Source organism: Dipodomys merriami, unplaced genomic scaffold (genome assembly GCF_024711535.1).
Source record: "Dipodomys merriami isolate MVZ:Mamm:240054 unplaced genomic scaffold, mDipMer1.0.p SCAF_121, whole genome shotgun sequence".
In the NCBI taxonomy this organism is placed as follows: Eukaryota; Metazoa; Chordata; class Mammalia; order Rodentia; family Heteromyidae; genus Dipodomys; species Dipodomys merriami.
Genome location: NW_027202505.1, coordinates 2,925,028 through 2,946,719, shown reverse-complemented (window position 1 = coordinate 2,946,719; position 21,692 = coordinate 2,925,028). Strand labels below are relative to the sequence as shown.

The following is a 21,692-nucleotide window of genomic DNA, read 5'->3' as shown; positions in this document are numbered from 1 at the left end:
TGTAAACCAACAGCCATTTTATTATAGCATCCTCTTACTTTCAGGGGATGACTGTCAAGATTCCCAAGAAATGCCTGGAACTTTGGAAGCTACCAAATCACATGTATATGTGTATTATATACATTATATATACACACATATATATGATAGAATAATAATCATAATATTCTTATTAGATTATGTATAATAATCATATATATCATTTCTGCATACATACCTATGATAAAGTTTAATTTATAATTTAGGCATAGTATGAGATTACCAAAACAGAAAATAATAAAATAGGACAATTGCAACAATATACTCTAGTAAAAGTTACTTAAAAACATATAAATTATTTCTTTCTGGGATTTTTCCATGAAAAATTTATGGTCATTATTGACTATGTGTAAAATAAATAAAATGAATATGAGCAACAGGATAAGTAAAATCCCATGCCAACTTACAGGACGAAGTGAGAACACATCACCTCTGTGATATTCCTGCCCCAAATCCATAACCTGAGTCCAGCCATGACAAGCAACAGACAAAAACCAAACTTAAGAAATGCTTTATAAGATATTTGATCTATCATCACTAAAAGTTTCAAGATCATAAGTGACGAGGAAAGATTAAGAATCTCTTCCAGAATGAAAACTAAAAGCATACCGTAACAAAGTGAAAAGTGAGATTCTGCACTGCAACTTGTTCTGATTATATTCCTTTCCCCCGCCGGCCCCCCCTCACCCCCCCACCCCATCCCCCGACACTTTTTGTTGTTGTTGTTATTATAAAGATGTGATTAGAAGAACTGGAGAAACTTGAATGGGATTTTCTTAGTAGAAGAGGTTGTTGTGTGGTTATGAAGGAGATTATCTTTATAGGAAATCAAAATTGTCTTTATAGGAAATATCCCAGAGACAGGGTACCAGATAAGCAACTTGCACTCATATTCAGACACTGACTGTCAGGGAGAGTCTTTAAATGTTCCTCCATCACAGTTACTTCACTTTTTCTTTTCAGTGCTAGAAATTGAACTCGGAACCTTTCACATGTTAAGCAAATGCTTTCCCAGGGATCCCCAGCCTGAGAATTTTTTTAAATGATAGTTCTTAAAATGCATAAAGTAGTTCATGCCTAAAACTGTAGATGCTGAAGAATGGATATTTGGTGAGCATCACATATGTGTCTGCTAAACCTATGCTTCTCCCTCTCAGAATTGCCTCCCCTATACGGGTTCACATCTTTTTTTTCCCTTTCTTCCTTCCTTCCTTCCTTTCTTTTTCTTTCTTTCTTTCTTTCTTTCTTTCTTTCTTTCTTTCTTTCTTTCTTTCTTTCTTTCTTTCTTTCTTTCTTTCTTTCTTTCTTTCTTTTTCTTTCGTTGTGGAGCTTGAACTCTGAGCCTGGGTGCTGTCCTTCAGCTCTTCAGCTCAAGGTGAGCACTCTACCACTTGAGCTACAGCGCCACTTCTAGTTTTCTGGTAGTTTATTGGAGATAAGAATCTCATGGCCAGGCACTGGTGGCTCATGCTCATGCGTATAATCCTAGCTAATAAGGAGGCTGAGATCTGAGGATCATGGTTCAAAGCCAGCTCAAGCAGGAAAGTCCATGAGACTCTTATCCAATAAACCACCAGAAAACCAGAAGTGGTGCTGTGGCTCAAGTGTAGAACACTAGCCTGGAACTGAAGAGCTCAGAGACAGAGCCCAGGCCCAGAGTTCAACCCTGACAAAAAAAAAAAAAAAAAGAGTCTCACAGACTTTCCTGCCCAGGCTGGCTTTGAACCTCGATCCTCAGATCTCAGCCTCTTGAGTAGCTAGGATTACAGGCATGAAGGGTCCCCATCTTAATATACTATGTGCCTGGCCCCCAGGGAACAAAGGTAGATTCCACACTCAAGCTGAGCCAACAGAATTCTATCCTACAGCAATTTATAATCAGAAATCAGATGTTAATTAATTTCTATTACCCACCTCATAGCTGGAGGATACGTACATTCAAGCATCACAGAAAATATCTGGGGGTTGTTGTTTTCTGCAGTGAGAATAGGTATTAAAATCTGGTCTGCAGAGAGGAGAAATGAGGTGGCTACCCAGAGAGAAGAGTTGAGAAACAAGGTTCAAGTGAGACTGAGGGCACAGCCTAGCTTTCTTACCGCATTCCAGCCTCAGCTCCCTTAGGACATTTCAGCAACTTAATCCATTTCCTCTGTTTGCACAAGCTTGGCAAGAGTGGATTTCTGTCACTTGTAGGCCAAAGTGTGTCATCTCCTCCCCCACTTAGTGCCAAATTTCACCACAACCCTTTACAAAAGGTGTCTTCATGCCTCTTTCAAAGCTGGATCCTTTTAGCCATTGGTGAGATGCAACAATATAGCACTTCTTAGGGACACCAAGGGGTCTTAAGTCATTTCCACTCACCAAGGCTGGCCTCAGCCAACAGCAGGTAAGCAGGCACGAGCTCTACTGAACTCAGGCCATGCACATTCCTGCGGAAGCGAAGTGAATGTAATGCAGCAGGTACAGCATCTTCATGTTTGCCTTCAAAAAGATATTTCTGGGCCACAGTGTAGCAGAATTCAATCAAGTGCTTCTGTGGAAGAAAGAAACAATCATCTGAGATAGTCCAAAGGTAAAAGGCAAAGATAGATATAAGTACAACTGGAGATAAAGGCAAGCATTGAATGGTCTGGTAGAAGGCACATAATGAGCCTACCTACTAAGGTGGCATGAGATCCAAATAGATCCAATTATGAACTGTGAGCTCCTGGGTTCAAGAACATGTGTTTTTCCATCTTCGTTCAGTGCTTGGCAGATATAAAGGTTTCAGATGAACAAATATGCACTATTTTCCTAGCAATAATAAAACTTCAGGGGCTGGGAAGTTGGCTCAGTGGTAGAGCACTTGCCTTGCATGCCTAAGGCCCTGGGTTGGATTCCTCAGCACCACATAAGCAAAAAGAAAAAACCGGAAGTGGCGCTGTGGCTCAAGTGGTAGGGCACTAGCCTTGAGCTGAAGAGCAGAGGGACAGTGCTCAGGCCCAGAGTTCAGGCCCCACAACTGGACCCAAAAAATAAATAAATAAATAAATAATAAAACTTCAACAAAGCTAAAGATGTCTCAGGATGAACTAAAATTTTCTGTCTTTCAAGTCAATTTTGAGAAAAAGCATCTACTATTTCCTTCTGGGATTATTCCATTTAGCTAATAAGATAGCAGAAACAACTTTTTTAACTCTATATTTTTTTCAGGCTACTACCAAGATGCCATACACTAAAGTTGATCAAATTGGACTTTAGAGACTTATGGCCTATAAAGGGCTAGTATTTAAAAAATACTTGTAGTAAATAATATAAATCAGAGTTAATTTTGCTAATCTTTTTTAAATTTTGGTATTAGTCCTGGGGCTTGAACTCAGGGCATGGACGCTGACCCTGAGCTTTTTTTATTTAAAGCTAGATCCCTACCACTTGAGCCACAGCTCTACTTCCATCTTTTTTTGATGGTTAACTGAAAATAGAGTCTCACAGACTTGACTGCTCAGGGTGGCTTCAAACCACAATACTCAGATCTCAGCCCCCTGAGTAGCTAGGATTACAAGCATGAATCACTAGCACTGGGCTATTTTTAATTGTTTTAATTTCTTTTCTTTTCTTTTTGAGATAGGATCTTTGTAGCTCAGGCTGGCTTGGAATTTATGAGCCTCCTGCCTCAAACTCCCAAGTGCTGGGATTATACCTGTGTACTTCTGTGTCTTGTTCTAATCTACTTTATTTATTCACCAGTTTATTTGGGGTAAGTTGGGAAGGGAGCAGTACCAGAATTTAAACTTAAGACATTGCATTTTCAAAGCAAGAATGCTATCACTCGAGCCATATCCCTCATCATTTTTTGCTTTAGTTTCACATAGGCTCTTGAATTTTTTTACCTGGGCCATGATCCTCCTATTTATACTTCCTGAGTGGCTAATAGGCCTACACCATTGTACCTGGATTTTTTTGGTTGAGATGATATTTTATATTTTTTCCCCTAGGCTGGCCTCAGAACCATAATCCCCTATCATACTTGCTTCCTGAATAGCTGAGACAACAGGCATGAGCTATCATTACCTAGGGTTTTTGTCTTTTTTTTTTGTCAGTCATGGGGCTTGAACTCAGGGCCTGGGTGCTGTCCCTGAGCTCTTTTGCTCAAGGCTAGCACTCTGCCACTTTGAGCTTTTTTTAGTGCTTATTTGGAGATAAGAGTCTCACAGAGTTTGCTGTCCAGACTGTCTTTGAGCCATGATCCTCAGATTTTATAGCTTAAGTCACTAGTACCCAGTTGACCTAGTTTATCCATCATTTTAAACCTATTATGTGGTCATATTTATCACATTGCTTGGCATATGGGGATGCGACAGGCTGAACTGTGTTTCCAACAAAAGTCATGTGTTAAAGCCTTACCTTCTAGTCCCATATGTCTTCTCATAGTACGTGGAGGTAGATGCCACCCATTCTGTGGCAACTTGCTATGATCACTGTAGCAAGGTAATAACCATGAATATTCAGGAAACATGTGGCCTTGGTTGGGACAGAGCTTCTGTCTGCACCACGGTTATAATTTAGTGATACAAGTAGTTCCAGGAATGTGTAGGGCAGCTTCACTGCACCCATGAGCTTACCCAGGAACAGTCCAAGGGGACCCACCTGCCGTTGCTGCAGCTGGTGCAGGCCATGCTGCCTCTCTTCCTCTGAATTGAAGAAGGGCATGGTAGTGCGCAGTGGAATCAGAAGCTGGCAGATCTTCTCATGGATGCTGACCCAGTCAGCTCTTTGGTGCAACAAACTACTAACAATAAAAAAAACATGGATTTCATTATCTTTCTCTTTGGCCCTCCTACTGGACTAGCTCTGGACACAAGAAAAGGGAGACTCTAGCTGGGCACCAGTGGCTCACACCTGTAATCTTAGCTACTCAGGAGGCTGAGATCTGAGAATTGCAGTTCCAAGCCAGCCCAGGCAGAAAAGTCCCTGTGAGACTATCATCTCCAGATAACCACCAGAAGGGGAGCTGTGGTAGCTCAACGTGGTAGAGCTCTGGCCTTGGGCAAAAAGAGCTCAGGGACAACCCTGAATTCAAACCCCATAACTGACAAAAGGAAGAAAGAAAAAAGAAAGAAAGAGAGAAAGAGAAAGAAAGAAAGGGAAAAGAAAGAAAGAAAGAAGAAAGAAAGAAGAAAGAAAGGAGAGAGGGAGGGAGGGAGGAAGGGAGGAAGGGAGGAAGGAAGGAAGGAAGGAAGGAAGGAAGGAAGGAAGGAAGGAAGGAAGGAAGGAAGGAAGGAAGGAAGGAAGAAAGGAAGGAAAGGAGACAATTTTATATTGTCCTAAGATCATCTTCAAGATATCTAAATATTGAGGTTGATGAATTTGAGGGTTTTTTTATTCCCTTGGGAAAGGGAAGGACTTTACATTTGATGAGAGTTTAGGAAAGGCTTAGCAAACACATTTTTCTATAACCAAAATGCCAAGATAACTTGTGAGGGCACTCATGTAGAATGCACTGGGAAAGCACCATCCCCAGGGGTTGCAGCAGGTAGTCTTGCATGAGAGTATATGATGATTGGAAAATAAAATAATAACTGTTATTATCATTTTATAGGTAAGGTGGCATTTGCAGAGAGATTATAGAGTTACTCTAGCCTGTATTCCCAAGTGAGTGTTCAGTGCTCCTGAAGGAAACATAGATGATTTGTCTTACCTCATTCCTATTATACGTGTGTACCTAAGTACTTCAAAACATTCAATTACACAGTAAACCTAGAGGACATTTGGAGCACTGTAGAAAACTTTGAACAGTAGTCCAGTGGAATACCCATTCCCATGCCTCATATAATTACCTCTATAAATGATCCCTAATCTACTACCCTTCCTCCAACCATGTTTTATTTCTCATTTTCAATGGTAATGTTCACATCTCATAAAATTCCTAATTTTTTTGCCAGTCCTGGGGCTTGAACTCAGGACCTAGGCACTGTCTCTGAGCTCTTTTGCTCAAGGCTAGTGCTCTAGCCACAATGCCACTCCTAGCTTTTTCTTTTTATGTAGTATTGAGGAATGAACCCAGGGTTTTATGCATGCTAGGCAAGCACTCTACCTCTAAGCCAATTTTTAAGACTCGAATTTAGTCACAAGATTCAAGGACATTGTCATTATCCAAGAAGCAAACTCTGCACTTGTTAGCACTCTTTGCAATTCCTCCTTTCTGGTAGTGATGTCCAGTGACCACCTAGTCTCTTGGCATATAAAAGGAAACAGATGATGCATGCTCTTTAGTATCTGGTTTCTTTCACTTAGAACATTGTTTGCAAGGTTTATCCATGATAGATGGTATATAGTTTATTCCTTTCTATGACTGAAAAATACTCGATGGATATATAGTATATACTATATATAGTATAGTATATAGTATATTGCATATAGTAGATAATATATACTAGATAGTATATATAATATATGGATATTATACTCTATGGTGCATCCATATAGTAGAGTATTATAATATATATGGTACATCTATATAGTAGAGTATTATAATGCTCTATGGTATATCCATATAGTAGAGTATTATACTGTATCTATGTAGTAGAATATTCACTGGTAGACAGAGTATTTCCACTCTTTTTACTAATATGGATAATGCAGCAGTAGACCTTTGTGCACACTTTTTTGTACAAACAAGTTTTAAATTTGTGGAGTATATAGCTAAAAATTGAATTGTTATAACTGTCTAACTTTTTGAGGAATTGGCAATGTTTTTCCACAGTGCTGCACCCTTTTATATTTCCACCAACAATGTATGAGAGTCTAATTTCCCCACATCCTTACACCAACACATTTTTCTTCTGTCTTTTGATTATAGACATCCTAGTGAATGTGAAAAGGAGTATCTCACTTGTGGCTCTGATTTGTATTTCCCAAATGACTAATAATGTTGAGTGTCATTTCATGGGAAATTGGTCACTTTATATCTTCTTTGGAGGAATATTTGGTCAAATCCTTGCTCAGTTATTTTTGTTGTTGTTTTTTGTTTGTTTGTTTGTTTGTTTTTTGTCGGTCGTGAGGCTTGAACTCTGGGCTTGGGCACTGTCCCTGTGCTCTTCAGCTGAAGGCAAGTGCTCTACCACTTGAGCCACAGCAGAACTTCCAGTCTTCTAGTGGTTTATTGGAGATAAGAGTCTTACAGACTTTCCTGCCCAGGTTGGCCTTGAACCATGATCCTCAAATCTCAGCCTCCTGAGTAGCTAGGAATACAGGCATGAGCCACTGATGCCCACCTTCCTTGCTCAGTTTTTAAACTGAGTATTTTTTGGGGGGGGGGTCCGGTCATGGGGCCTGAACTCTGGGCCTGGGCGCTGTCCCTCAGCTCTTCAGCTCAAGGCTAGCACTCTACCACTTGAGCCATAGCACCATTTCCGGCTTTTTTTTTCCTGCTTATGCAGTGCTGAGGAATCAAACCCAGGACCTCATGCATGCAAGGCAAGCACTCTACCACTGAGCCACCTTACCAGCCCTAAACTGAGTATTTTTATTATTGAGTTTTAAGAACTACTTATATATCCTAGATACTGAATCTTGATCAGTCTGTTCACTGCTAGTGTATCGGAACACAACCAATTTGTACAAATTAACCTTGTTCTTTAGTCAGTCACAGAGCTTAAACTCAGGGCCTAGGCAATGTTTCTGAGCCTTTTTAACATATTAATCTTGTATTCTACAACCTTGCTAGGTTGATTTATTAGTTCTAATCATATTCTGGTGCTTTCTTTTGGGGTTTTCTATATTACAAGGGTGTTAGGATTCACCTGGGAAATGGAACCAATATTTATTTATTAGGGAGTTGGTCTATGTACTATAGAGATTACACATTCCTACAATCTGATGTCACTTGGGGAGCCAGAAAAACCAGTATTTGTAATACAAACTGAGTTTGAAGGTCTGCTGTTTGAAGTACCTGATGTTTTAGGTCTCAGAGTCCGAAGAACAAAAGCCAGAAGCTCTATTTATTTTGCCAGTCCTGGGGCTTGAACTCTGGGCCTTGGCAATATCCCTGAGCTTCATTAGCTCAGAGCTAGCACTCTACCACTTGAGCCACAGCCCCACTTCTGGCTTTTCTGAGAATTTTTTTTTTAATTGGAGATAAGAGTCTCATGTACTTTCCTGCCTGGGCTGGCTTCAAACCATGATCCTCAGATTTCAGCCTCCTGAGTAGGTAAGATTACAGGTGTGGGCCATTAGTCCCCAGCTGCCAGAAGTTATTATATGCAAAGGTAGGGGAAGAGGGATGACCCAGTAAGACAGCACATCCACTTTCCTGACTTTCTCTTCTGTTCAGGCCTTCAAGGATTGAATGACACCATTTACACTGGTGAGGGTAATGTTTACTGTCTACTAATTCAAGTCCTGCTTCTCACTTATGCTCTCACAGACACATCCAGACTTTTTTTTAACCAACGATGTGAATATTTCTTAGCTCAGTGAGTGATACATTAAATTAACCATCATATCCAGGTAAGTTCCTCCAAGGTATGTGTCTGTTACTTCATTGTTTTAACTAACTGTTCTGACTAGAATCTCTAGCATAATGTTGAACAGAGTGCTGGAAGCAACATCCTTGTCTCTTTTCCATTCTTTTTGTTGTTGTTGTTGTTGTTCGTGGGGCTTGAACTCTGGGCTTGGGCACTGTCCCTCAGCTGTTCAGCTCAAGGCTAGTGCTCTACCACTTGAGCCACAGCACCACTTCCAGCTTTTTCTGCTTATGTGGTGCTGAGGAATCAAATCCAGGACCTCATGCATGGCTCCCACTGAGCCATCTTCCCAGCACCTCTTTTCCATTCTTAGTAATGAAAGCTCTTGGTCCTTGATCATTAAGTGTAATTTTAGCCTTATGTTTCTGTATGAATTTTTTGATAGTTGTCCTTTAACAGAAGTTCCCTTCTTATCCTAGTTTATATATCTTTTTTATCATAAAACATGTTAGATTTTTGGCAAATACATTTTTCTAGAAAATTGTATGGTTTTCATGTCTTATTCTGTTAATATGTTGTATTGTATTGCTACTTGTATGTTGAACCAATCTAGAATTCTTAGAACAAATCCCACATGGTCATGAAGTTTATTCCTTCCTTTATGCTGGAAGCTTTGATTTGTTAACTTTATGTTAAGGAGTCTTACATATATAGTCATCAGGGAAATCTGCGTGCGCCAATAGAGGACTTGAAATCAGGGTTTGGGTGGTATCCTTTAGCTTTTTACTCAAGGCTAGTGCTCTGCCGTTTGAGCCACAGCTCTCCTTCTGGCAATTTGGTAGTAAGTTGGAGCTAAGAGTTTCATGGACTTTGCTGAGTGGACTCTTTCAAACAGTGATCTTCAGATCTCGGCCTCCTGAATAGCTAGGAATACAGGCATGAGCCCATCTGACTTTTTAAAATTAATAACTACATCCCTATTTTTTAATCAATTTTGGTTCCTGTTCTCTTAGGTATGTCTAATTTGTTGCCATACAATTGTTCATAGTATTCTCTTATAATCTATTTCTGCATGATTGGTAGAAATGTCCCTAATTTCATTTCTGATCTTAGTATTTTGCCAAACTTCTCAAGTAACCAACTTTTGTTTATTGTTTATTTTGTTCATTGTCTCAGTACTTTTTATTTATCTCTGCTCAAATGGTTAATATTTCCTTCCTTCTGCCACAACATCTACTCACAACACAGCCTGAAGAGTTTCAATGCTAAGTTATAGAAAGTTTTAAAAGTATGTATTAAGAGCTATGAATTCATGAGTACTAAATTCAAATACTACTTTCTGAGCACTGCTTTGTCTGGATCTCAGGTTTTAGTGTGTTTTCCTTTTCATGCATCTCAAAGTATTTTAACACTTCTTCCTGATTTGACCTGCTAATTTATAAAAATTGTACATTATTGTGAATTTGTCAAATTCCTTTCTGTTGATTGCTAATGTCACTTAACTATAGTTGGGGAGCATACTTTGTATGATATCAATCCTTATTCATTTATTGAGATTTGTTTTATCACCTAATTTTTGAACTGTTCTAAAGAATGGTGTGTACACACTTGAAAAGAATGTGTATTAGCTGGCATGGGTGGCTTTAACCTGTAATCCTACTAAGTAGGCTGAGATCTGAGGATCATGGTTGAAAGCCAGCCCAGGCAGGAAAGTCCATGGGACTTATCTCCAATTAAACTCCAAAAAGCCAGAAATGAAGCTCTGGCTTAAGTGGCAGAACACTAGCCTTGAGCAAAAAAGCTCAGAGACAGCACCCAGGCCCTAAGTTCCAACCTTAGGATAAACACACATACACACACTCACACACACACACACACACACATACACACACACACACCACATAAAAGACTGTATTATGCTTTTATTTTTCTAGAGATGTCTGTTACATACAGCAGGATCCTGGTGTTATTCATTACTAGCCAGGATTTAGAAATAGCTAAGTTGCAAGGGTTTTTATTAAGTAGGAATGTACTGAGTAATTAATTGTGTGACAAATGGAAATGGTAATGTATTTAACTGCTTGAACTTTTGTTCCACTGAGAGCACCTGACCACATCTCACCTTTCTAAACACAGGGAACGTTTATGTTTGTGGCCAACCTTTCCATTCAGCCTTCTCAATATGAACATCCAACACAGGAGTGGGGGGGGGGGGTGAATGAAGGAACTAGTAAGTCTGGTAAGTTTCAATCAGGGCTCACAATTGTGAGCCAGACATGTTCTATTCAGGAATTAATGTGTTTTGTTCAATTGCATCTTAATGACTTTAGGAGGGGCATTTATTCTACTATTTATCATAAGTCCCAGTATTTCTTATTCTTTTTTTTTTATTTCTTATTCTTTTTTTTTTGTGTGTGGTACTGGGGATCGAACCCAGGACGTCGCACTTGCTAGGCAAGTGCTTTGCCACTGAGCTACATCCCAGCCCCCATATTTCTTATTCTTGAATGGTTTCCTTCCTTCTCTTCCTGGCCAGTGAAGGCATTTAAATGTGTCCCCTAAGTTACATTAAAGGAAAATTTATTGTAAGATACTGTTATCTATATGCTATGGTTTGCACATAGAGTACTGAGGCCTCTTTTATCTATCACTAAGATTTCACTGTATACTTCTTCAAAATCTTCCATTCCCTAGGAACATATTCACAATCAAATGTGAAAAATATATAAGTTTACACATAGAAAAAAGTAAATGTATGTAGGAATAAAAAGAATAAATTTCTCTAAAATGTCAGGTTATTAAGCTTTTAATGGTGAAAGTATAGGTGCTCTCTCTCTCTCTCTCTCTCTCTCTCTCTCTCTCTCTCTCTCTCTCTCTCTCTCTCTCTCTCTCTCTCTCTCTCTCTCTCTCTCTCTCGACGGTCGTGGGGCCTGAACTCTGGGCCTGGGCACTGTCCCTCAGCTCTTCAGCTCAAGGCTAGCACTCTACCACTTGAGCCACAGTGCCACTTTTGACTTTTTTGGCTTATGTGGTGCTGAGGAATGAACCCAGGGCCTCATGCATGCAAGGCAAGCATTCTAGCACTGAGCCACCTTCCCAGCCCCTGGCTTCTCTTTTATTTTTTGCATTTACAAGTTTTCTGCAGACAGCTGAAATGGCTTTACAATTAGAAAAAGGATTCTCTTGTGGGGAAAAAATGGTAAGAATTCATAGTTACTATATTTTTCTTTTAATTCCCAGAACTGGGGTTTGAACTCAGGACCTGAACATTGTTCCTTGGCTTTTAGCTCAAGGCTGGTACTCTACTACTTGAGCCACAGGTCCACTTTTGGCTTTTTAGTGGTTAATTGGAGACAAAACTCTCATGGACTTTCCTGCCCAGGCTAGTTTCAAACTGCAATCCTCAGATCTCAGCCTTCTGCGTAGCTAGAATTACAAGAGTCAGTCTCTAATGCCTAGCTACTATCATTTTTGCTTCCTAAATCTGAGATAATGGAAAAGAATATTTACTATATGTCAGTTTAGTCCTGGGCACAGTTTTACCAACCATCAAAAGTCATAGGATAATTATCTCAGTTTTGTGTTTATCAAATGTTGGAACATAAGAGCATAGAAATCCAGAGAAAAGAATCGGGGAGAAAAGAAAATAAAACATTTAAGGGAATTAAAAAGCAAGTGAAAGAGGCTGGGGACAGAACTCAAGAGGTAAAATGCTTGTCTAGTATGTGTGAGGTCCTAGGTTCAATCCTTGGAACTGAGGAAGAATAACAAGTAAAGGATGGAGAGGAATAGCATAGGAAGTGATCATTTATTCATATCTTCATCAAATATTAGTGAGAACTATTTTAAGACTTTGCTGAAGGCCATGAACATATACAGATTAAGAGATAGCACACATTGGAAATTAATGGAGTACAATAAAAATTGAGACACTATGCTTACCAATAACTGAAATGAAGACAAGAGTCATTGGAGAGGTACAAAGTGACTGCAAAGTGAATTAGGAGGAAGGAGCAATTACTCTGGCTACAGGGATAAAGAAAACAATGATGTTTTGAGAGTAAGGAGCCACTCACACCAGAAAAAGATATTGAATCTCTCCTGTGTGCCAGACCTGTAGTAGGAGCATCCATGGCTTGCCAGAGGACGATTTATAAACTCCTTGATCTCATGTCCTCGTCACATATCCCTAATCTTTGATCTTATCGATTTAAACTCCTCCCAGGAACAACTACAATTGATTTTTCAACCTTTTTCCTTAACACTACTTATAAGAAGAAATATTTTCTCCTCATAAAATAAAACAAAATGTTGAAACAATTCACGTGGGATTTAACACGTTGAATTCAATGTTACATTTTACAATTTTCTGGCACTACCACTCTCCTACCCCCTCACTGTCTTAGTTTCCAGCACACTTAACTGGTCCTCTCTCTATTCCTCCAAGACGCGAGTCCTGCCCGTTGGCCATTTTCAGGGCGAGTGCTCTTATTTTATCTTTAGATCTATAGTCTGCTCTCACAGAAGCGGTCGACCAATTGTCGACACGTTTCTTTATCCATCTTACATTTCTCTCTAAAGTGATGTGTGTGTGTGTGTGTGTGTGTGTGTGTGTGTGTGTGTGTGTGTGTTTACTTAATCTGTCTCCCTTGTTAGGTATCTGAAGGAGCCATTTACAGAACTGGCCCGTTAACTTCAGCACCTAGAATGGTTCAGAACACGTAGCAAGACCTCAAAACCCATCTGATGACAAATCAGTTCGGGGACACGGGAGTCTTAGAGGTGCCCAGGAGGGCAGAGGTGCCCACCACCACGCAGGCCCACAAGCCTGGGCCGAGGTGGGGAGGGGGGTGGGGAGGAGGGGAGGAGGGCGGTGAGGCGCCGGGTGCCACGATCCAGGCCTACCAGTAGTACGTGACTGTGCAGGCCGAGCACACCCGCTCGGCGGGGGCTTCGCACACCTCACAGCAGAGCCGCCGCCCCTTGGGCACCGCCAGAGGGTAGATGACGTCCATCCTGCAGCCGGGTGTCAGTCAGTGTGCAGCCGGGTGTCAGTCTCTAGGACGGTTGCCGGACGCCGGCGTCACGTGACCACCACGGGACACACCAGTATTTCAAGGTCAAGGGGAGGTGGGGGGGGAGGGGGGACGCCGGACTGACACCCGCAGTCTATTTTTGAGGCCCGTAAGAAATAAAAGGCACAAGATTAACCCGTCCCAAAAGGTGAAGCGGCCAGAGAACTTAACCTCCAATGGAATCCAAGTTCAGGGAAGGCTGTATGGTAGCCGGAGAGGGCCAAACAAAGCCAGTTCTTTGACACCTCTGTCTTTCCCCACTCCCCTGCCCCGCTAGAAAATTAACTGAAAGGAATGCGACTTTTGTGGGTGTTTTACCCTCCCTCTCCACCGCAACCCGGTGGAGAATAAAAATTTTCTACAGCACAGTATCCTTTCCCCTAGGCTCTGAGGCAGGAGAACCTGACTTCTCCAGACTTGGAAAGAACAGCACACAAAGGGGCGAACATTGGGCCACTGCGGCTGCGCGCGGGCCAGGTAGCGGGAGGGGCGTGGCCCCGGCAGCGGGAGGGGCGTGGCCCCGGCAGCGGGAGGGGCGTGGCCCCGGCAGCCCGGCGGCTCGCAGGCGCAGACGTCTCGGCACTCATGGCGGAAGTGGACCTAGTGGCTGAGTTCCCCCGACCCGCGGGTGCTGCGCGCTGGGCCGAAGTTATGGCTCGCTTCGCGGCCAGGCTGGGCGCACAGGGCCGGCGGGTGGTGCTGGTCACGTCAGGTGGCACCAAGGTCCCTCTGGAAGCGCGGCCGGTGCGCTTTCTGGACAACTTCAGCAGCGGGCGGCGCGGGGCCATGTCGGTCGAGGCCTTCCTGGCGGCGGGCTATGGGGTCCTGTTCTTGTATCGCGCTCGCTCAGCCTTTCCCTATGCCCATCGCTTCCCGCCTCAGACCTGGCTGGCGGCCTTGCGGCCCGCTGGCCCACCTCAGGCGGGCCTACTGAGCCTAGAAGCCGAGGAGAAGGCGCTCCCGGGCTTCGCTGCGGCTCTGCGGAGCTACCAGGAGGCAGCGACTGCCGGCACCTTCCTGGCGGTAGAGTTCACCACTTTGGCGGACTATCTGCATCTGCTGCAAGCTGCGGCCCAGGCGCTCAACCCACTAGGTGCGTGCCCTAGGAATCCATTGATTTCCTGGAGGCAGAGCCATTCTCCCCCTTGTCTCTTGTCACCAAGGGATCTCACAGGCAGGGAACACTGGTTGAAAAGGAACTGCTCCCATACTCCTCCTGGATTCGTTATACCTCTGCTTCTCTTTGCAGGCCCTTCTGCGATGTTTTACCTGGCTGCGGCCGTGTCAGATTTCTATGTTCCTGTCTCTGAAATGCCTGAACACAAGATCCAGTCATCTGGGGGCCCACTGCAGGTGATGGGCACTTCTCTTCCAGAGATCTGATCCCCTATAACCAATCTTGGGTTAATTTTCTCCTGATTTGGAGATGGCCTTCTTGCATTCTGTATGCGCTAGGCACTGGGGATACAGAGATGAATAAGACACCGCCCTCCCTCAAGGACTACACAAGCTAGCGAGGGAGCTGGACACAGACATAATTACAATACAGAATGCTAATGCTCTAGTGGAGGTAGGTACAAAGTGCAGTTAGACCAGGGGAGGGAGTGAACTGGGAGAGCAAGGGATTCCTGCAAGAGATAATTTGAACTGCGTTTTTTAAGACATGCAGAGGGTCTTAAAAGTGGGGACTTTTAAGTTGAGATTGGAAGTGGGCGTTAGTGAGGTGTAGAGCACACTGAAGAGGTGGCTTGGTTGAAGATATGGCTTGATTCATATCCCTCTTGAGCTTTGGCTTTGCCCTGTGGAATCAGAGGGCACGTATATAGGAGAATGAAATTGAGTTTTTGTCTGAAACGTATATTCTGGCATTATTTTGAAAAGTGAAATAGGGAGAGATTGGAGAGGGAAGAGGAGTTAGAGGTTATTGTCTTTTTTCTGGAGAGACATGGGAGGTTAGTGGTGTGGTTAAGATGCTAAGATGATTGGGTGTCTTAGAACCTAAGGGAGTTTTTAGCAACTTATTGGGTGATTCAGGTAGAATCTACATAGGGGAAACTACTTGTGGGGCATCTGTAAGATAGTTATTTGGTTGTTTCTTCAGCAGATATTTGTGGAATACGTAATGTTGTATAATAGTCACTCACTGTTGTGGGACATGGGAATGAAATCATTGAGAAGAACCATACATAGTACTTGCATTACTTATACTCTACAGAGTAGTCCAGTGGATACTATGTTTGGCACTAGTGGATGTCAGAAATGAAGTGGGGAACTAGATGTCATCTGTATCTCAAAGGAAATCCTGATCATTATTAGCATAGTGATTTCACATTTTTAGAATGCTGCATCTTTAACCCTATTCTTTAGTTTTATCTTGAACATACCCAAAATGATTCACCATTCCTCTTTGCAGGGATTAGGAAATTGATGATAGAACTTTTGATCAAGTGAAAATAAAGTCATTTGTTTTCTCAGGGCTAAATTGCATGGATTTGTAATCTAGTTACAAGTGAATGGAATTATAAAGAGAATCCAATAGCCATTCTACCAATATAAGTAATATTGTAGATTGAGAAGTTTGTTTTTTTTCTCCTTAACCAAAAAAAAAAAAAAAAGATTCACCAGGTACCATTGGCTCATGTCTGTAAGCCTAGCTACTCAGGAGGCAGAGATCTAGTAATTGTGGTTAGAAGCCAGCCAGACAGGAAAGTTAGTGAGACTCTTATCTCCAATTAACTACAAAAGAGCTGGAAGTGGAGCTGTGGCACAGGCAGTAAGTACAACACTAGCCTTGAGCAAAAAAGCTCAGGGGTAGTGTCCAGACCCTGAGTTCAAGCCCCAGAACCAACACCAAAAAATAAAACAAAATCCACAACAGTGGGGGCCTCTGCCAAAGCAATGTTTGTATGAGCAGATTATTTATGAATGTCTACATGAGGGCAAGCTTTAAAAAAAATAGAGGGAATGTTTGAGAAAATATGAGTGGTAAAGCAGGGATGATTTAGAAAATGGATTTCTGCAGAAAATGAATGAGGGCTTGAATGAGGGCATGTTTATCAACCCACAGCACCAAAACTTTTTAAACCATTTAAGCTTTTGAGAAGTTTGACAAAGAAATCCCGCTCAAATTTATATAGGCAAAATATGAATTCCCAATTCCTTGCTTTCCCTTATAGGTAGTGGCCATTGCTTATTAAGCTTTTCTTTTTCCAATGCAGATAACAATGAAGATGGTGCCAAAAATGCTCTCTCCTTTGGTTAAAGATTGGGCTCCCAAAGCATTTATAATTTCCTTTAAGTTGGAGACTGATCCTTCCATCATAATTAATCGTGCTCGGAACGCTTTGGAAGTTTATCAGCATCAAGTGGTGGTGGCTAATATCCTTGAGTCAATACACTCCTCTGTGGTTATTGTAACCAAAGACTCGGAAACCAAGTTATTGCTGACAGAGGAAGAGGTAGCAAAAGGCATAGCTATAGAAGAGAAAATAGTAGATAATCTTCAATCTCGACACACAGCTTTTATATGTGACAGAAATTGAACTAAAAATCTCAAAAATTATTATAGGATCAAAAATTATTGAGTGGACCAGGTCTTCTACAGATGTCAAGAACCGAATAAATCCTTTGCTTTCCTAAGAACAAAGAAAATGAAGGGAACCGTTAAAGTGGTGTGTGCAGGCTAATAATGGGTTGATATTTCTCTTTTAATGGCCACTTGACACACCTGAATGTCATTGTGATTTGGAAATTGAACCCTAGAACTGTATCTCACATTTTTGAAAAGGCTGTTAGGAATTCACTACCAAAAATATATGTGGAGGGCTGAATGCTGAAGATCAGCTTAATATATACTGTAGAAGGAGGATTATGGATACATGAGTAGCCGTGCTTTGAAGAGCAAGTATTTGTTGAGTGCCTACTATGTGCCAGGCCCATGGTGAGCTGTGAAGATTGAAAATGAATAAACATGTCTCATTTAGGAAATGGATGTATAAAAAATGAAGTGCAATAAAGTGTATGCCCACAAACCAACACATGGAAAAGATTTTCTTTTTTTAGAAAAAAATTACCAGAAATGGTAGAAGGAAAGAAAAATACCTCCCTGAAGAGAAACTGCCTGTAGGTTGCAGAACTTCCCACTACATTTACTTTTGCTTCTTGTCCTGTGCTCACTCCATATTTGAGTAACAATTTACCTCTCATATATTTTAGAGCTGCTCTTGAGGGAAATTTCATAGAGCCTTCCACTTGGAACTAGGCAAGGGCCCATGTTGGGCACTGTGGAGATGTGTATAGTTTGGTGTCACCATGGCCAGCTGTGCCACCCACTAGCTTTATAAACTTTAGGCACATGACTTAATCTGTTTTCTTATCTATAACATGGGGATAATAAATCTCAGCAAGTGATAAGTAAATAAAACATCAAAGATAAAGCACTAGTCTTGTACCTGGTTGCAATTATTTACCAAGTCTGTTAATGCCAGACCCTAAGATGATCCACAGTACAATTTGAGAAACTACCATTAATATGTAGGATGATAAACATTTCATGTAAATATTTGATTATGGAATGTAACCCAGTGATAGACTGCTTGCCTAGCATGTAGAAGGCCCTGAGTTTTATTCCCAGCTGTGAAAAGTAGAAGAATTTGAACTATAGTTCATATTTCAGAGAGTTGTGAAGATAACCCAGTATATCCTACAAAAGAGGACACACAATAAATTTTAGTTGAGAAGATTTGGACAAAAGTGCCAGGGTAAACTAAAATACTTCATTAAATCAAGAAGCGTGACCTTGAACAGTGTAAAAATAGCCAAGACTGAAAGCAGCAGCCTTTTGAACAAACATTTTTGATGAACTTTAGGTCCATTTGTCAAAACATCTGATTCAGCAGTGGTTGCCATACTGAAAAGCAGTAAGTAAAAGACTGATTTTTCTCCCTGCATCTAGTCTTGTGTATGGTGACTGCCATCTTTGCACAGTGGCAGAAGTAGAGTTAAAATTTGAAGTGATTAATTTTTTCACCATATTGCTTCTTGTGGGAACCACTTCATTTCTTTTGTTAACCTTCACAAGGAGTTTTTTTTTTTTTTATAGTTTCAACTTTAGTTTTAGTATCTATTTGGAACACTTAAAAACAGTATTTACACAGTAAAAAATAGGGGTTTGTGTGGGTGTTGTAACAGCAAGTTGAAGTGTTTAAAGAAAGGAACATGAATCAACAAAAATAAGGAACTGTCTAGATTGGAGGAGCAAAGAATAAGGAGGTAATGCTGAAACGTAAATAGGATTAAGTAGTAGAATAGGTAGTAGTGGTGAGCATTTGAGAATGGTGTAGGGGTTGGGGAATGAAGAACTTGCAAGGGCTGTCTTAAGGTACATGCACAAAAAAAGAGATGAGATCCATCCAGATAATGCACATAGAACAAGCAGACATTTGGATTTACAATGCCAGTAAGACCATGTTTGGGGTACTGACAAAACAAAGGGCTCTGAAGTATAAGTGAAATTGAGCTTTGACAAGCCCAACCTGAAATCGTGCAAAGGGTATTTCCTCGCCCCCCAGGTCATCTTTGAATATTATAACTCGTTATAGTTCAATTTTGGCTCCGTGAAAAGTATTTTTGTGGTCAAACTTTTATTTTGTGGTCGAGGGGCTTGAACTCAGGGCCTGGGCGCTGCCCATGAGCCTTTTTGCCCAAGGCTAGCGCTCTACCACTTTGAGGAGCAGTCAGTTCCGGTTTTCTGTAGGTAAGAGTTTCATGGACTTTCCTGCCTGGGCTGGCTTTGAATCACGATCCTCAGATCTCAGCCTCCTGAGTTGCTAGGATTACAGGTGTGGGCCACCGGTGCCTGGCTCACTGAAAATTTTTATTTTGCATTACTTAAGTAGTAAGAGATACAACCCACCCAAACCGAACTTTCATCGGTTTTAAGTGTGCCAGTCGTAGTAATTCCCAAACCCAGCATCTTCATTTTTACAATAAGCTGTTTCAAAGTACGTGGTTTCATCTGGACCACCCTAGATGGTTCATGACAGATATAGGCCCCAAACTCTGTCCTAACACCCTACCCTAAGAAGGAAGTAACTAAATCTAAGGTAAGTAGGCCAGAGATCTGACCAGAATCAGAATTAGACTCTATTAGAAGTGTGTACATCAACGCTGCATAGTTACTATGGTTACTGCTACCTCCAGAGCCAATAGACTGAGTCGTGCTAATGAGACCACAGGGAGAACCCCGCCCTCCTCGCCTGAAGGCCAATGGTATGCGCCGTAACAAAGTTTTCAGAGGAAACGTCGTATCTATGGTTCCCACCGGAAGCACGCCTGTGCTCTCTACGGCCGGCGCGGTTGCTATGACGCCGGGACTCGGTGGGCCGCTGTGAGCAGCCAGGAGCCGAGCGACCCTCGGAATCTCGCTGTAGCCTCTGGGAGAAAAGTTTCCGATCTGCTTCCTAAGGTCCGGGACTCCTCTCCGAGAAGGAAAGCGTTGCTTCTCCCCTCTTCCACATTCCAAGTCTTTCTCGCTCCTCTCCCAGCACGGCCCCAAACTACCTGAGAACGCTGTCCGGCTCGGCCTTTGCAGCCCCGGGCTGGAGTAATTCGTCCTGCCGAAGGATCTCTGCCCCACGTCCCCGGTGACCTCCGCGCTGGTTCCGAGCGGGTTTAGAACCCGCGGGACGAACATTCCTTTTCTCACTTCAGCAACCGACGGAATCCAGCCCTTGAAGGGGACGACCCGCCACCACCAAGTCCACGGAGGCACAGTTTTCCCCTCCTTGTAGTTGCCGTTTTCTTCTCTTTTTGTCTTTGTTCGCCATGCAGAACCTTGAATCGCAATGAAGCTCAGGAAGTCTGCGGTAACTCCAGCATCGGAGATCATCAAGTCAGTCAGTTACCCTCTGCCTTCCACGTTCATCTATTCTCCCATCACTCCAATCAGTCACGTTTCCTCATCTTCTTCATCCCACAACCATTTCTACCCTCTCCTGTCCACACGGCATGTTATTGATGGCCAATCGTCCTCAGCACCTCTGTCATCCATCCACCACCCCTCTTCTGCTTTCCTATTGCAGTGTTTTGCATGGCTAAGCATTTCACATTCTCCAGCCCTGCAGTCGTTGTGAAGATTTTCTGTCTCTCTGTACTGTGGCAGGCTTTCTGTCTTGGATAAATTGGAGCCTAGCTGGAGAAATGAACATTGCTAAATATATACACCTAGTACATTTGAAAATGGAGAAAAAAATTAAAATGGCAGTGTTGGATCCATGTCAGGTTCCTGTTTAATTAGCACAAGGTTCAGCATAAATGTTAGTGATGTGAAAATGTCATTCAAAAATAATCATAAAACAGACCATATAAATTCAACAAACTGAGAATTTTCTAGAGGAGAGATGCTTGAAACAATGCTTCTGCTTCATCTTTCTGTTTTCTGAAGAAGAAAAAAATTCTTCCCAATGTAAACCAATGAAGAGGAGAAACTGAAAACATATTTTTTGGCAAGGGAACAGGCTTAGGACAAAAAGATTTTTTCAGAAGGGCTTCAGTATAGAGCAAGAATTTTAGTATGGAAAGTGTGATTAGTTTGTCTTGTGTGTTGACTCTTATTATTTCTTCAGTATTCAGGTTTAAGTATGGGGGCGGGGAGACAATACTGGCATTTGAACTGAGGACCTCCCTCTGACAAGCACTGTACAATTGGTATCCATGGCCCGAGAACTTTTTGCTTTAGTTATTTTGGAATAGGGTCTCACATTATTGCCCCTGGCTGGCATTAAACTACACTCCTCCTATGTATGCCTCCTATTGTAGCTGGGATGACAGACCTGTACTGCTATGCCCAGTTTATTGTTGAAAAGGGTCTTCCTTTTTGCCCAGGTTGGCCTTGAACCAATCATCCATCTGCCTCTCAAATAGCTGAGAATACAGTGTAAGCTACCACACCTAGCTAAATGTAAATTATTTGAATATATACTCATTTTTTATGTGCCAGCATTGAGGCTTGAACTCAGATCCTTAAACACTAGTTTAGGGTTATTTTTTTTCCACTCACAGCTGGTGGTCTACTACTTGAGCCATACATTCTGACTAGTGTTTTGCTGGTTTATTGGAGTCTCATTGACTTTTC

General features: G+C 41.9%; 3 protein-coding genes across 10 annotated transcripts in view; 2 read left to right on the top strand and 1 right to left on the bottom strand.

Moving 5' to 3' along the window:
• The window catches only part of LOC138823672 (zinc finger MYND domain-containing protein 12-like), a 29,312-nt gene extending 15,594 nt beyond the window's left edge, over window positions 1–13,718 (bottom strand). The window contains exons 1-3 of one of the 2 annotated variants that reach the window (XM_070017170.1): window positions 13,389–13,718; window positions 4,666–4,807; window positions 2,401–2,572 (exon numbers count right to left, since the gene is read on the bottom strand). In XM_070017170.1, coding sequence (XP_069873271.1) covers window positions 2,401–2,572; window positions 4,666–4,807; window positions 13,389–13,498 — 424 coding nt within the window. In that variant the 5' untranslated portion in view covers window positions 13,499–13,718. The remainder of the gene's footprint in view (window positions 1–2,400; window positions 2,573–4,665; window positions 4,808–13,388) is intronic. The other variant, XM_070017171.1, reaches the window with a different exon arrangement.
• Window positions 13,719–13,963: 245 nt separating this feature from the next.
• Ppcs (phosphopantothenoylcysteine synthetase) lies at window positions 13,964–17,593 on the top strand. Of its 5 annotated transcripts, none has more exons than XM_070017176.1 (3): window positions 13,964–14,035; window positions 14,808–14,911; window positions 16,777–17,593. In XM_070017176.1, exons 2-3 carry the CDS (start codon window positions 14,819–14,821, stop codon window positions 17,098–17,100), a joined length of 417 nt encoding a protein of 138 aa, XP_069873277.1. In that variant the 5' UTR covers window positions 13,964–14,035; window positions 14,808–14,818; the 3' UTR covers window positions 17,101–17,593. The 5 variants fall into 5 exon arrangements, with proteins under 5 accessions (XP_069873277.1, XP_069873274.1, XP_069873275.1 ...); XM_070017173.1 differs by lacking the exon at window positions 13,964–14,035 and adding an exon at window positions 14,137–14,651; XM_070017174.1 differs by lacking the exon at window positions 13,964–14,035 and adding an exon at window positions 14,220–14,302.
• A 2,769-nt stretch (window positions 17,594–20,362) lies between these two features.
• The window catches only part of Ccdc30 (coiled-coil domain containing 30), a 103,694-nt gene continuing 102,364 nt past the window's right edge, over window positions 20,363–21,692 (top strand). For all 3 annotated transcript variants that reach the window (XM_070017168.1, XM_070017167.1, XM_070017169.1), the window contains exon 1: window positions 20,363–20,450. The gene's annotated coding sequence lies outside the window, so the exon portion shown is untranslated. The remainder of the gene's footprint in view (window positions 20,451–21,692) is intronic.

What these genes read in the sequence shown, in the direction of transcription:
- Ppcs (XM_070017173.1), top strand. Translation starts at nt 14,144, where the DNA reads ATGGCGGAAGTGGACCTAGTGGCTGAGTTCCCCCGACCCGCGGGTGCT. An exon ending in CCAGGCGCTCAACCCACTAG is followed by an intron (nt 14,652 to 14,807) that starts GTGCGTGCCCTA and finishes TTCTCTTTGCAG; the next exon opens with GCCCTTCTGCGATGTTTTAC. An exon ending in CATCTGGGGGCCCACTGCAG is followed by an intron (nt 14,912 to 16,776) that starts GTGATGGGCACT and finishes TTTCCAATGCAG; the next exon opens with ATAACAATGAAGATGGTGCC.